This window comes from Oxyura jamaicensis, chromosome 1 (genome assembly GCF_011077185.1).
Source record: "Oxyura jamaicensis isolate SHBP4307 breed ruddy duck chromosome 1, BPBGC_Ojam_1.0, whole genome shotgun sequence".
Lineage (NCBI taxonomy): Eukaryota > Metazoa > Chordata > Aves > Anseriformes > Anatidae > Oxyura > Oxyura jamaicensis.
Genome location: NC_048893.1, coordinates 142,589,754 through 142,605,166, shown reverse-complemented (window position 1 = coordinate 142,605,166; position 15,413 = coordinate 142,589,754). Strand labels below are relative to the sequence as shown.

The 15,413-nt window shown below is 38.1% G+C and overlaps 1 protein-coding gene across 2 annotated transcripts in view; it reads right to left on the bottom strand.

The window, feature by feature from the left end:
• The window catches only part of MYO16 (myosin XVI), a 386,603-nt gene that overhangs the window by 293,753 nt on the left and 77,437 nt on the right, over positions 1-15,413 (bottom strand). For both annotated transcript variants that reach the window (XM_035317929.1, XM_035317919.1), the window contains exon 2: positions 2,738-3,001. In XM_035317929.1, coding sequence (XP_035173820.1) covers positions 2,738-2,963 — 226 coding nt within the window. In that variant the 5' untranslated portion in view covers positions 2,964-3,001. The remainder of the gene's footprint in view (positions 1-2,737; positions 3,002-15,413) is intronic.

Genomic DNA, 15,413 nt, shown 5'->3' with positions numbered 1-15,413 from the left:
ATATAGACAATATTCAGATTAGTTTGAATCCCAGTTTTTCACAGGATAGCAATTTATCTTCATCTAGTAGAAGGTGGTTTATACTAAGCCATGAAATTATTATTACCAGTTCATATTAGGATTCTTCTCTGCTACTTAATTACGTTGAGCTATACTTTAAAAAATGCTTGTTCAATGCTCAGCTTTTGCAAGGAGAAGCATTTGGCTCCCTATATTCAAAGTGCAAGTGTTTGGGAATGCTGCTGACTGTTAAACAGACTATGGTGTAAGAGCCTGATCTTTCAGACCAGACACGGATTTACAGAAGAAAGAAAAGCTGATGGCTGTTAGCACCTGTCTGCTATCTTTACTTCCTTAATGCAGTATGATGACCTCTTCCACACTCCCCCAGGCCATTGCACTACTAGCAGGGAGCTGAAGAGATGGTGTGACATTTGAAAAGCCAGGAAACGTGTGCTCATTCTTATCAACAGCCTTATACTACAGTCATTTGTGCCTTACAACCCAGTTCAGATCCCCTCTTATACACCAGAGCTGTGTGTACCCCAGCTGCACAGACACAGCTGATGTGAAACTGCAGTGAGGTACAAGACACTCCAAGCAATTATCAGGATCCATCACAATTAGCTTCCTGGCAACATATACCGATTAGTGAAGTGATGTGCAAGAAGAATGATGAATGTTGAGTGAATGGCTGAAATATAAATAAGCTGAAATATAAATACACCAATAAATAATGGCTGAAATATAAATACACCAAGAGAAACAAGTAGAGCCAAAACCTCATCTTCCCCAGCTCTACATGTTTCAGTGGGATTACTTTAATTTAAGTCTAGCCTGACTTTATGGATTGAAAATCCATTACTGTTTGTAGGCATTAGATACGGTCTCAGAGTACGCCTTACAGTTCAGTTTTGTCTGAAAAGAATCTAGTTTCCATGGTCCATAAAGCAGGAAAAAATACAGTACAGGGATATGATATTTAGTACAAAAGCATATGTCTAATTTGAACTGAAATCCTGATGTAGATGCATTCACCAAAGAGTCATGGCTGAATGTTCCACTCAGCAACTGCAGTAGGAGAGCAGCTTTTATGTCTATATGTGTTTTTTAATTATTATTTTGACTGACATTATAATATTTCTTACTACAGCATAATTCACTTATAGGTGGACAGGCAATGGGAACATTTGCCTAAAATCACAACAGACAGGCACCTGCAGGTTCCCAAGGTGCTTAAAAACAACAATAGCACTTTTTTTAAAGTCCTATGGAAGGACATCAGGCATGCAAATCAGGATAGTGTTGTTATTCTTACTGGGGTTATCTTTGGGCTATTTGAGCTGCTTGCTTCTGGGGAGCTATTACCTGTTTCAAGTGCAGGGTACCATCCCTGTTTTTCCCCCACCTTACTTTCTTCTGCCTGAGGTATCTCCTCTTTCTGCTCACACTATTCAGTTTCTGAATTTGCTATTCTGATTCAGGTGCAGCTCAAGGCCAAGTATGCACAACACAAAAGACTGCTGATCCCCCTTCACTACTCCAATGAGTAATCTACATTTCTTCAGCATAGCAAAAATAGCCTGAAGTATCTGACTTTTACAGAATGCTAAAAGTCATGTCTAGTATGCTGATTGTTTTTTTTAGAGAGAGTTGGAAAGTTGGAAGCTGCGGGAACATGGAGAGAGAAATTCTTTACTTATAAAACCTGTATTTTTACACACTGTAAGAGTGGAATGAAAGGTTTTGAATTTTATTTGTAACAATTACAAATGATTCCCTGAGAGAAGTGCTCTTTGATCCATTTGCTGTACAGATCTAACCGTGCAGGAGTATATCTCAATGATAAGCAATGGCTGTCAGAGGAAATGCCTACTAAAACTAAGGTTCAAGAGTGAGTAAAACCCCTATATCTAATCAAATTGACAAAAAAATAGGAGAAAGTAGGCAATTCAGCTGTGTGATGGGACTCTTGTTCAGAGCCTCGTGTATTAGGGTAGTTTTGTGTTAATGTGATTAGAAAAAGCAGCCATAAAAACTGCTTGTAAAGAGTTGCTGAAAGCATTACATCAGCTCTTTTCTTATATCCCTCACACACAATAGTGTGGGGATTCCTGGGAACTTTTAAAACTTGAGATATCCTTAATGCAAGGTTTGGTTTCCTTTTGAGGAGTAAATTATAAAATTCCTGAGATGAGATGATTATAACTGCACCAGGGATTCAGACAGTACCAGGAAACTAGAAACTGCGGCTACATGTTTCAAAAAGCCATGAACATCATACCAGACCCAGAGAGCTGACCTGTTGTCAGTGAACACCATCTCATTGCTTTAGCCAGGCCAGCGCTAATACCACATTTCATTATTCCAGATTTTTGTTATAAATGGAAAAAAAATAACTTAAGTGAAGTTCTGTGGCCCACAGATACCTAACAGAGAACACATAATGATGATAATAGTCCTAACCAGTTTTGAAATATATTAGTTTATACACATATTAACCTCAGAGTCAGTGTTAGGCCTGCTAAGGTTTATTTTTTATGCCCTATTCATTATACTGACAAGCTGTAATATATTGTATGTAATACATGCCTGTATATTCTTTCTATTATTTTATGATAATCATAAAGTAAAACTGTATTTTTCTTGAATATGGGTAAATAGAACATGGAAGCTCCTCCTCTGAAACTTTTACCTATACAAAAAGAAAAAGTAGAAAATTACATATACCAAGTACCTTCTTTATCGTCATGATGTATGATTGCATCCTGTATCATATCGGCAAGATTGAAACGAACTCGATGATTCTTCCCATGTTTCAGTTTTTTGACGTAACCCTCCCGTTTCTGGAAAGCTTTTTCTCGTTCATAATAAGCCTTTATTTGATCACAGCGCATCCGCTTCACCAGCCGCTGCCGCTGGCCGAGAGGGAGGGACTCCAGCAAGCACTGGTCAATTTCCATCTCATGAGATCGAAAAACATTACATAGCTGGAAACAGCCTGGAAGATATGGAAGACAAACACATTTAGATAAGGCACCAATGTGAGTTTACTTCTGATTCTAGTGTTCTACATTATATACACGCTTAAATTGCCTTCAAATAGTAGATAGGTGCCCAAATTTCTCGTTTCTTATAACTGTCAGCAGCCCAGATGAGTGAACTTCTCTCTCCTTAGCTTGATGGAAGAATTTTTGAAGAGAGTGTAGGCTCAAGAAACTTTGGGCAGTTAAGAAACACCAGAATTAAGCATTATCATGAAGCTCTAGGCCTGCTTTTGTTTGCCCATTTTGCTAAATATTTAATAACATCACCAAAGGGCTCCTACCTCACACAGTGCACTACCTGGGTAGTATTGACTAAATGACCACTTTGTTTTCTCCTTGTTGCTTGACATAAGTCTCATCTACTGAACACCATTCTAACCCTGTTCTGAAGACAATAATTTCCTGACAGGCTTTTGCAAAGCTCACATCATCCTAGCATACAAATGCTTCACAAATATGTATTTATTTTCTTAAAAAAAAATCAAGGATAAAGTAGCATTATTACCTTCCTTATGTACTGAGAAACACAAGCATTTTTAAATCACTGGTTTTTGATGTCCAATTCAAGACATCTATGCTCTTTTCTTGAAGTTTTATTTTGTTTTGCTTTACAGACATAGTGTTCTATACACTATTACGTAACACCATAATAAATTATTAGCAAAGTGATAGTCCTACACCTGCATGCCAAACAGCCCTACAAACAGAGAACCAAGAAACTGACATCAGATTTTCCAAAACCGAGGAATGTACTTTATACAAAATGTGTCAGAATGTCTGCTGAGAAACTCTAATACACAAACAGACACAGAAAACAGTTCTACAGGTCAAGTTCAGTCAACTTATTTTAACATAAACTGCCCTTTCTCTCCCTATATTTCTACTCCTTTCTTAGCATGTCCTTCTAGTTACAAGAAAATTGTCAAACTAAAATATTAGAAACAAGTATTGGCTTGCATTAAGCCAAAACAGAAACAATCTCTTGCATCTCAGAAGCCAACAACTCCTTCTGTATAAAACAAAATTTTCTGGTTGACCTTTAATGATATGTTCCATTGCTGGTCCTGTCAGAAAGGGCAAGGAAAGGAAAGGGTAACTCCATAAAGTGGCGGAAGACGGAACCTCATTCCCAGCTTCACTCCAAGGGATCAGAGCATTCAATCAAGTAGAAGATCTGCATTCAGATAATCCTTAGCCTAAGGCAGTTTGCAACTTCATCTCCTTTCTGTCACCATATCAGGACAATGCAATAAGCAGACTCCAGATCTTCCCTATTAGAATTTTTATGCTTTGTATAAAATATTTCAGTACCCATTCCATAACCCCTCACAGTATTTTTAACCTATAAAACTCTTAAGATTATACTTTAATACACCTGAGTCTGGGTATAGTGCCTGCCAGCCAGGCTCATATCCTCAGAGAAAAAAACAGTTTGCTGTCTTAAACCATGTTGACAACACAAACTGGAAGGTTGGGAACAACAGTTAAGAGAATGTTCTTCTAAATGCCGTTCAATTCTTCACTGCTACTTAGGAATTTTCCCCTTCTACTCCTATACATCAGGAAGCCACAGCTAAGAGCACAGACAGCATTAGCTAAGATGCAGCAGACCACAGTTCTCGTGCCCAGCCTTTGCACCTTGGCTTGGTGACCATGCATGTGGCCTCAAGCCTTAGTTGGAAGAATATGGCATAGCAAAGATGAGCTCATACAACCAGACTACAGTTTCAGGAAGGATGTGGCTGTCTTAGTGTCCTCTGCATCTCCACTGAGACGACCTTCAGCCTGTACAAGTGGCAGTCTATTTGCTCCCGGAAGAGCTGGTTTGAGTTGCTTGACTCCCAGCACTGGCCTCACATAGTGGTTTCCAATGCATGGCCAGAGTCAAACAGTTCAGGCAGATTAAGAAGAGATTATTCATCAATTTGGGTGCTGGTCTGAGCTGAGAAGTAATGAGTTGCAGTTGGGATTCTTTCTCTCAGCACACCTGGAACCTGACAAATACCAGATCAGATCAATAAGTGACTGTGGATATAATAGCTGCAGGTCAGCAGTCTTGGTAGGTAAAGCCTGGATTAAACAACATGGTGTAGATGCAGACAACACAAACTTTCTGAATTCATCATTTAAATGTCTACCCAGTCATCAAATGTCCAATCCAAGTTTTAAAACCAGGCAGATCCCTACCCTGACTGCGGTGTCCAAATGAGCATGGGGAACTACTGACAGCACAACAGGGATTCCTGGATATTACCCTCAAAGGGCTGAACTCAAACCCAGGAAGGTTGTGGACATGCTTCTGGTGAAAACTGTGGGGATAAAGTAGTGTCATTTTGAACAGGGGGTTAATAGGAAATGTCAGATCATGTGACCACATCTTTGCTGGTCTAGTCTTGAAAACCTCCATCAATTGGTTCTGCAGGTTCCCTGGATAACCTGTTCCAGTGTTGCACTGCCTTCTGTCAAAAATGTCTTTTTTTTTTTTTTTTCCTGTGACCAACACATCTTGCTAATAATGTCACTACCAAGCAGAATTCAGCTTTGCCATTTCTGCTATTATCTTGATAGACCTCTGCTACCCTCGCTCCAGTTCCTCAGTGTCCATCTTACACTGGGGGAGACCAAAACTGCAGACATACTTGCAAGTGCAGCGTCACTAGCCCCAAGTAGAAGGGCACAATGATTTCCCTCAGCCTGCTAGCCACAATCTTCCTAATGTACCCCAGTATTGTGGTTTGCCTTCTTTGCAACCGGAGTAAAGGGTTGGCCGTCATTCAACTTTGTGTCCACTGTAACCTCTGCATCCTCTTCAACAGGGCTGCAACTCAAACCAGTCACTTCCTAGCCAGTACCAATTCACAGGGTTGTTCTGTCTCAGGCATGAAAATATGTACTTGTTGAATTGCTCAGTTTGATGGCCCTCTCCTCAGGATTAAGCTCTACCACTCAAAGTATGCTAACCAACCACTCTGCCCTAATTTAACATTGCCAATAGCAGCAACAGCTTCAGCGGTAAAGAAAACCTCTGGGAAAAAGCTGCTAAAATCCACAACTTTGTTAGGCAGATGTAAACTGTTATTGTTTATAGACTGACAACTTGGCAACAGCCACGCTCAAAGAGAAGCTATTGGAGCCTCCTAAAGGCAACATTTGTGGCGAGTCTGTCCATCCTCTTTTCTTCCATGTATGAGAAAAACCATACAAACTAGCAGAGTGGACTCATACAAGAACCTCATACAGACTCAATTCAAGTAGAAGATTTTTGGAAAGGAAGATCTCAACCAGAGCTCTTTCTGAATGCCCGTCAGGAGGCAGTGTGATAACATGAGGAAAGGTTTGCACATATGTAGAAAGATTGCCTTCTGAATCAATTTGCATACAAGTTTATAACTCATTATATAAAATACCACATTTGAAGATTAGCGCACATGTTTCTTCTTGCCTCAGTGTATGACAAATTACAGTTGTGTACAGTGATTTGATGATTTGATAAGGTCACTGTGACTGTCATGGCAGATTGCACTAGATAACTCATTAGCAGTATCTTCATCAAAACACTGAAAAAGCTTCCTAGCATATGATTTATTTAATGAGATGCCCTAGACCAAAACAACTAAGATAAATGTGATTGTTGGTGTATATCTGGTTTTAAAGCATGCATCTTTCATACAACTGTACAACGTAAAAACCTCTTTGAAAAACTGAAGTATCAAAACCAGAGATCCTTTATTGTATCACAATGGTTGTTAGCTAGCACAGGACAAAGGAAGTCTGTAAATAGAGAAGAAAAAAAAATGTTTAAAGGATGTTTGCTAGTGTAGAGCTGCTTCACTGACTCTACCTTGAACCATTAGAAAGAAAAGAATCATTGCTACAAGAAAAAAAAAAAAAAAAAAAAAAAATGTTGATAAAATTGTAGCAATTTACTCACAATTGGCCAGAGTGCCAATTACATTACACCACAAATTACGAGCTTGATCCTGCCCCGAACAAGGGATTTCTGAGTAAAGACGAACTTTTTGCTTTGAATTGTTACTGGTTCTCACTGTGAAGGAACATTTTGTGGCATTATAAGCACCAGCCCACGAGCATCATGAAGAGCCTGGGGAGGATGATGGGATATAAATGGTGAAGAAGAATGTAATTGCTACAGGCATTTTCTTCCATCCCCTAGAGGTGACTTGTGCCCAAGTAACTGTATGTCACATAGGAACAGCTGCAATACCTTTTTCCAGAAACCATAAAGACACTGTTTTCCTCTATATTTCCTGTTCTTACGGCTTTAGCTCACTTTACTTTAGTCACTTGCTCTGGCATCCAAATTAGGAGTCCAGTCACTCTAAAAAATGCACCTTAGATGCTAATTCACATTGCCATTGGGTGAATATGTTCCTGTCTGGATTGCATGTCAAGAGGCATTTCCAGAACGTGAAGCTGAGCGTAGAACTGTCTATACACACACACACAGAACAGTTTGCCACTCTTCTCATGCACACTGCATTTTCATTTTTCATGTGATATAAATATTTGTTATTGTGATTCAGAGGAAGAAGTACTAATGGACCCCGGGAATAATGTGCTTTGTAAAGTATGGCAAGCTAAAAACCTTCTCTCTTCATTAAAAGCACACTCATAACAAAAATGATGACATTCCTTACTGCAGGAAGTATTTCAGATAAGGTGATACAGAATTATGGTGCACAATACTTTAAATGATGAATAAAAATGCCAATAAATACTAACATACATATTTATCCTTATTTATGGAAACATTTGTCTTGATTTTGATATTTTAAAGGAAGAATAATTAACCTGCTGGGTGTTTGAAGGGCTGTGGTCTTTACAGCACAGAAACACAGCCCAGATGGGTTAAAATTACCTGGAAAAATGGCAACCTGAGATTCCAAGAATGCACCTACTTGAGACTGCTACCCAAATAATGTTCTTTAAGCAAGCTGTTCTCACTGAAGAAAAAAGGGTAGAAAAGAACACACACTGTGTTCTGCCTGGGTTCTCTGACACTTCAGCTTCAGAGTTTTGGTCTGTTCCTGTCATAACTACAATTAAACACATAAATTATCATTTAGATGCCTGAAGTTGTCCTAATTTTCAAAAAATTAAATACTTGAGAGTTTCATCCACTTCAGTATACTGTTAAAATATATAACCATTCATTAAATAAAATAGTCAAATCTTGATAAATATTGAATTATTGTACGACACTTTTAAAGCTGGCTAGCTAAACATATTCCCAGTACTAACAAAGAAATGTGACAAAAGAATGCAGTGAGCAGCAAGTATTTTGATATTTAAAGAATTGGATACATGTATGGTGTAAATCAGTGCAGCTGCAGCTGTTTAAAAAGCGGCATTATTTTACATCCCACATTTGATAACAGAAATAAGACCAGAAAGTACAGGACTGACCATTTCAGTAATGAACTTTTTTGTTATACATGATGACTTTACTATGCATCGTTGGTAGCATGCAAATTGTAGAATCATAGAATTATTTAGGTTGGAAAAGATCTTTAAGATCATGAGGTCCGAACATCACCTAACACTACCAGGTCCACCACTAAACCTTGTCCCTAAGTGCTACATCCACACATCTCTGAAATATATCTGAGGATCACGTATAATTAGAAATATTAATTTATGGTTATTTATGCAGCTGAACGTGAAATCAGTGATAAAAATGCAAAAGCCTAACTGATATAGTGGTGTCTGGATCACAGATCGATGCATTCGATTACAGGTGCACTCTTAAGAAATCAGACATTATTATGCATCATCTACGGATCTGCCAGTTAAAAAAGGAAATATTTCTTATCCACAGAATGGGCTACGTTAGTTTAAATACATCTCAAATTGCAATGTTAAGGTCAGTATCAAAATACTTGGGTTTTAAAATCTTTTGTTCAATGCAGGGAAAATTACTTACCATATGAACAGCCTCTCTGTTACGTTTATTAAGCTCTAACTGAAACACAATGCTCTTAACCACTCAGCCCGTTCTTAAGAGCTAAAGTATTTTCATCAGGTCAGCAGCACTGTGTTCAATGCAGCTGCGGGCTTATTTATTTATTTTTTCTTTCTTTTTTTTGGTTTTTTAGTTCCCCTTCCCAACCACAAGCAGATAATTTTAAGAGAGCAGTATAAATGTAAACTATTTCTCTTGTAATGAATCTAAAGAATTCAATTAATGCCAAAACTTCTGAGAATAAATTGCATAGCAGAATGGAGCTGATCTGGATCTCCTGTTCTTGGCTCTATGGAGCTTCTTTTGGATGTACTTGCAAAGTTAGGTTTCTTAAATGATATAAAGCTTTCCCATTTTCTGCGGAACCCCCTACTCTCTCTCTCTGCTGAAGTGCAATACTGATCACATTCAAGCAACCATCCTCTTGTAAAACCCTACTCCTGTACACTGCTCTTCAAGAGCCTTTCGATGTGACTGGACTGGTAAGCAGGAACTGCAATCAATCCAGCTGATACCAAGGAAAAGTTACTTATTAGACACGATTAATCAACTCTATAGGGTTTCTAATAGACTCTATTATCTATCTATCAGCAATTCAGTGAAGTTACAGCAGCATTCTCTACAAATTTATTATATTTAAATTGGAAAATAAACCAGTTTGGGATTTTGCCTTTGCAGTGATAGAAGAGCACCTGGATAATAAGGAATTAAATAAAACAGAGAGCTGAACTCTGCAGTGTCATTTGTGATTTACATCATGTAGCAGTCTGTAACATATGGATATTGTATGTGCTAGGTAAAAGTCATTAACAGTATGTCAGCCTATTCAGTAAACATAACCAAACTGCCGGCCTATGCATCAGCCTTCAGTGCAATAAAACACAGGTTTCCAATACACATACAAAGGGTTCTTCCTCATCCTAGGAAAAAATAAAATCATTATTATTTTTGTTTTGCCTGTTTTCATCTCACAGGTTTGAATGGTCTCAGAGGAAGTGTATATATCTGAGAGCAGCAGTCCTCATTTGTGGATCACAGCCAGAAACTGAAGGAATGTAAACAAAATGAATAAGCACTATCTGGTTATACTCAAACTATTAGTTTTGGTAAAGCTGCTGTCTCCATATCCCCTCTACTGCTATCATCCTTGTATGTTCCCTTGGAGGATGAGATGAAAGAGGACTCTGGATTCCCGCAAACAGCATGCCTCAGATACTTCAGGACACTGGTAGGGAGGGTTCCTTGGGTGTCAGTCCTGAAGGGCAGAGGGTCCAGGAAGGCTCCTCAAGAAGGAAGTCCGAAAGGTGCAGGAGCAGGCTGTCCCCGTGTGCCATGAGATGAGCTGGCGGGGAAGAAGACTGGCATGGCTGAACAAGGAACTTTTGCTGAGTGTCCAGGAGAAAAAGAGAGTTTATGTTTGGTGGAAGAAGGGGCAGGCAACTCAGGCAGAGTACAAGGAAGTTACCAGCATATGCAGAGAAAAAAATCAGGAAAGCCAAAAGCTCAGCACAAGTGCAACCTGACCACTATGGTTAAGAATAAAAAAAAACATTTTTATAAATATATTAATGGCAAGAGGAGGGCCATAGAGAATATCCATCCTTTACTGGACACAGAGGGGAATGTGACTACTGAGGACAAGGAAAAGGCTGAGGTTCTTATTGCCTTCTTTATATCTGTCCTTACTAGTCAGACCACTTATCCTCAGGGCACTCAGCCTCCTGCTGTGGAAGTCTGGGATGGGGAGCAGAAGAAACCCTCCACAGTTCAGGTGGAAACAGTCAGAGACCTGCTGCTCCACCTGGACTGTCACAAGTCTTGCTACTGTGACGCCCATCCATAAGAAGAGTCACACCACCAACAAGAATAACTCTAGAAGCTCCAAATAAAAAGGCATAAGGACAGCAAAAAAGATCTGGGCTTACCAAATGACAATTAAAAAAAAAAAAAGAAAAAAGAAAAAAGAAAAAAAAAAAAGAAAAGAAAGAGATAGGAAATCCTCTAGGAAAAATAAATAAATAAATAAATGAAATAAATGAAATAAATGTATATATATCTTCTTTTAGTCTTTGCAGAGACCAGGCTGTCTTTATTAGGATACAACATAAAACTTTTGAAGCTGTAACTAAACTGTAAAGATGAGTTATTTCCTTACAGTGCAGTAAATGGAAATATAGTAATACTTTCATCTCTAGTTTACTCCTTCAGGTAGGGGACAGAGAGGAGGGGAACTGATGCACTGGAATATTCTTGCTGCCACCACAGTAAATATAAAGGGTTTCTTACACAGACCAAGGACATTCAGATCACAGTAAGTGATGAAAAACACTAAGACTGTTGCTGCTACTTGTAAATCTGGAGCTTTGAATGGTGAATTAACACACAGGTATACCGTGAGAGAAAGCCAAAAATTACAGCTGCTACAAAGGTTTCATGATACACTTTTAACTAAAAGAACTAAGAAAGTGGCATGGCAGAAGAAATAACCAATAGTTTTATAATAAATATCTAAATAAAGGAACAAAAATTAAGATTGTTTCAAATCCTGGGGCAGTTCTTTCACAGACGTCCTCAGTTATAACTATTTAAGTACAAATATGCCAGGGATCAAGAAGCATATAGTATATGAGAATTACAGAAAAAGTAGACAAAAAATACATAAATCACAAGTTTGTAAAGCCTGCAAAGTTTTTTTTTTGTTTTTGTTTTTTTTTTTTAGACAAAGAGGATATTCAGTATCATACATGACAGATAGTCAAAAGCCAAAAAGGAAACAGTGGTTGATAGACCCCAAGTGCAAGGACTGGCAAGCACACAGGAAAGGAAATCCTGTGCCAAGTGGACTGTGGTTCAGCGTGCCATCTAATCATTTACAGAGATTACTGTAAAGTAAAAGCAGATGGAAAACTAGTTCACAGTTGGGCTAACAAACACTGCTTCAGAGCTAATATGCAAGCCTTTGGTCACTGCTCAGTGTACATCAAGGGACTGCCATCTCAGTTTTCAAATAGCGAAAGGATTGGAAACAGACCCTCCTCCTTTCTGCAGAAAGGCAACTTATCTGGAGTATTGCATTCAATTCTAGACAGTCAAATTGGAGCAGTTCAAAAGAAACCACCACAAATGGTTCTGGGGCCTGAGGGACTGATTTATGAGGAAAGATGAAAAGAATTAAATATGCATAGCTTAGCTAAGCAGTGACTAAGGAGAGAAATTAACAGAAATTTGAAGGGTGAAAAGGAAAAAGAAAGGTTATATATCATAAAAAAGGGAACTTAGAACAATAGAACAAGTTTAATATAGTGTAAGTTTAGGCAGAGTACCAAGATACAAATAACACACCTGGATGAGATTACCAGGTAAAACTGCAAAATCCCTTGTTTGGTATACTTACTGTGTGGACAGACATGCAAAAGCACCAACAAAGGCACAGCAGTTTTGGGCACTTAGGGCAGCCCAGTCAGCTCTGGCATCTCTGGATGGCTGTGCATGCCTTTGTAAAGACAACACTCCAACAAAGTGGGGAAGCAACCATCAGGGCAATTTCGGGTATGTAGAGCCATACCATTGGCCTCAGAAAGACCTCTCTCCCTTGCGCTGTGGGGATAGCTATTGGACCTGCCCAAGGTTAGCCTAGGCTATGGTTAGAATAGCAAGAACTCATGCTAGTCTCAGCTGGATCTTCATGGATGAGTGAGAACAAAAGCAGGTAGAGCAGGTGTCCTTAAAACATAGTTTATCCTAGTACGTCAAGGTCACCTTTCACATCTACTGTCTAAGTGTTATACTCTTGGTCACCTAATACCATAGTCATATGGAGGCATATAACATAGGAGAAAAGAAGTGCAGAGAATCCCTTATCAAACTTGAGTGTGAACATGGAACAGCAATATCACTTTTAGGTTAAGATAAACGGGAAAAGCCTGTTGACCATTTCTCTTCTGAGGAAAAGAAGGAAAAAAAAAAAATGAACATCTCATATGAGAACCGAAAAACGACAGTATCAACGTATGGATTCCTAGTCTACATGAAACTTCAGGTTTTTGCACAGAGGAAATAACTAGACAAACATACAAAAAATACTTCAAAGCTATTGAAGAATCTGAAGTAGAAATCAAATTATTGTTGCAGCTCCAACATTATTTCTCACAAGACAGAAAAAGTGCTTCAGAGACGCGATAAATCTATATATTCATTGGTGATTTGAGCTTTATTTTTCACAATCTATATGATTTACACAAACCACTACTGTAACTAACATCAGTAATGCAACTCACTAAATAAAATAATCATGTGCAGAGCAAAACACCTGAAGTACAAGTTGTTCATTTCATCTGCAATCTGAATATAATTTTTTTTCCTGTCTCACAATAAACTGAGTACTGGGTAAGGGATACATAGATTTCACATACTGCCTTATAGCCTCCTGCAGTGCAATACTTAACTACTATCCCCTCCACAAAGACTGATGAAAAAAGGGAAAAATTCTGCATGCCTGCCTCCATCCTTCCTTATCTCCAGCTTAGATGCTGATGTTTATAAAACTTTTACAGGAAGAAGCTTTGATTCCTTGTACAGTAAAAGGATCACATTTGAAAACCATTGATTAGCTTTCAAAAAATGACCTTAATAGGCCATTCTATTTTCAGAAGAAGTCTTTACAAGGTCTCATATATATTTCATATATCATGCTTCATAACAGGATTTGCCTCAAATTTACCACAGCAGGGCTCCGTCAGCCTGGGGTGGAATGGCCCAAATCTATCGTCTGCCTACATGCTTTGAATGTGACTTCAATTTCTTCTGAAAAGTCAAACTGCATAGAAAGGCATTCAGAACAGGATTTCCAGCCCAGGCTATCAGACCCCAGGTTTTCCTTCTTCCCAAGAATAATACTTTCTGTAAAAGAAAGTCAAATTATTAAAGTCAAATATGAAGTATAGGTGAGTAATGCACACTTCCAAGTGGAAACCCGACAGGAATGTCTCCATTCTAGCTGGACAAAAGCCTCCTGGTTAATGACCAGGGGGGCTTTTTGTTCATATGCCACGCCTTCCAGTTCATACTACTTGCCAGTTCCCTTCTCCACAGAATCACAGAATCATCTAGGTTCTTGCTGACCAGAGATTAAAACACACTATATGCCAGCTCTCTGCATCACCTTACAGATGGGGAAACTTGTCACAGATGGTTGTCTTTCAATGTACAACAACGAAATTGGTAAGGAAAACAGATCTGGCAGCGTTATTTGCAATTGTGTTTCTTCGGGTTACAAAAGGGAGAGTCCAGCAGTCAAAACACCAGAACTTGTACATTTTTTTAGCAGGTCTTATTATGCTCTTGTTCACACTGAAGGCAGTTGCTTGAAAGCAAACAAATGAAAAGTAGACATTTCAAGATACAATCAAATATTAATTCTTTTTTTTTATGTTGGTGGTATTCTTTCATATATCACAAAATTTGCATAAGGACAACTATTTGTTGTTCCAAACCAAAATTCCATTGACTTAACTGTTTTTCATTTAAGTACAAATTAGAATTACTTTAATTTAGAATTTTACTTGCTTTGAAATAACTATTTTTGTACTGTGGCAGTTCTGATGCAAGTATTTATTTCATTACCTACAGATGTTTTCTCTTAGGCTTTACAACTTATCAACTGTGCAAAATTTATCATGATATAGGCTATTATTTTGTCTGAAATAAGAAAAAAAACTGATTATTTGGAGCAGGAACTTATTTCAGGAATGAAAAAGAAGTTCCCGATTCTCAAAATTTTCACCAACTTTGTAATGAAAAGTGGCTACATCACAACAACTTCACATGTGCAAATGGAGAGGTTTGGTTCTTTTTTGCTGTTCTCTATTCTATCAGTAATCTTCTCAAAAATGTAATATCCAAATTCTGAGGCTTCATGCATGCTGTGCAATATGGTGAGAAAATATGATACTTTGACCTTTACAATCTTCTTTCATTTTCTTTTCAGGATGGTTATATTTCTTCACTGTCTGCGAAGAAAAAAAAAGGAGTACAAGTACCAAAAATATAAGAGGTTTCTTTATAATTTCTTCACAAGTTCACTGTAAAGTTTTTCCATAGGAAATGCCGATGCTTCTCCTTCATGGCAGATTTTTTTTCACAGTATGAAACAAGATGTTCAAATAGAAATTTGGGGATGACTGTAATTTTCTTGGAAAATATTATAAATACAACCTATGCTTAGTTTAGTACAAAGTTGGAATCCTGTAGCCTTCAACTGTCTATGTTAATATTGCTCCTCTTGCTGTTATTTCAAATTGTATTTTTCCAAGAAGAATTTTCTATTCATTCTTCCATTTAGAAACTCCAAATGAGTTGTTACAGTTATGAATGTTTTATTCACG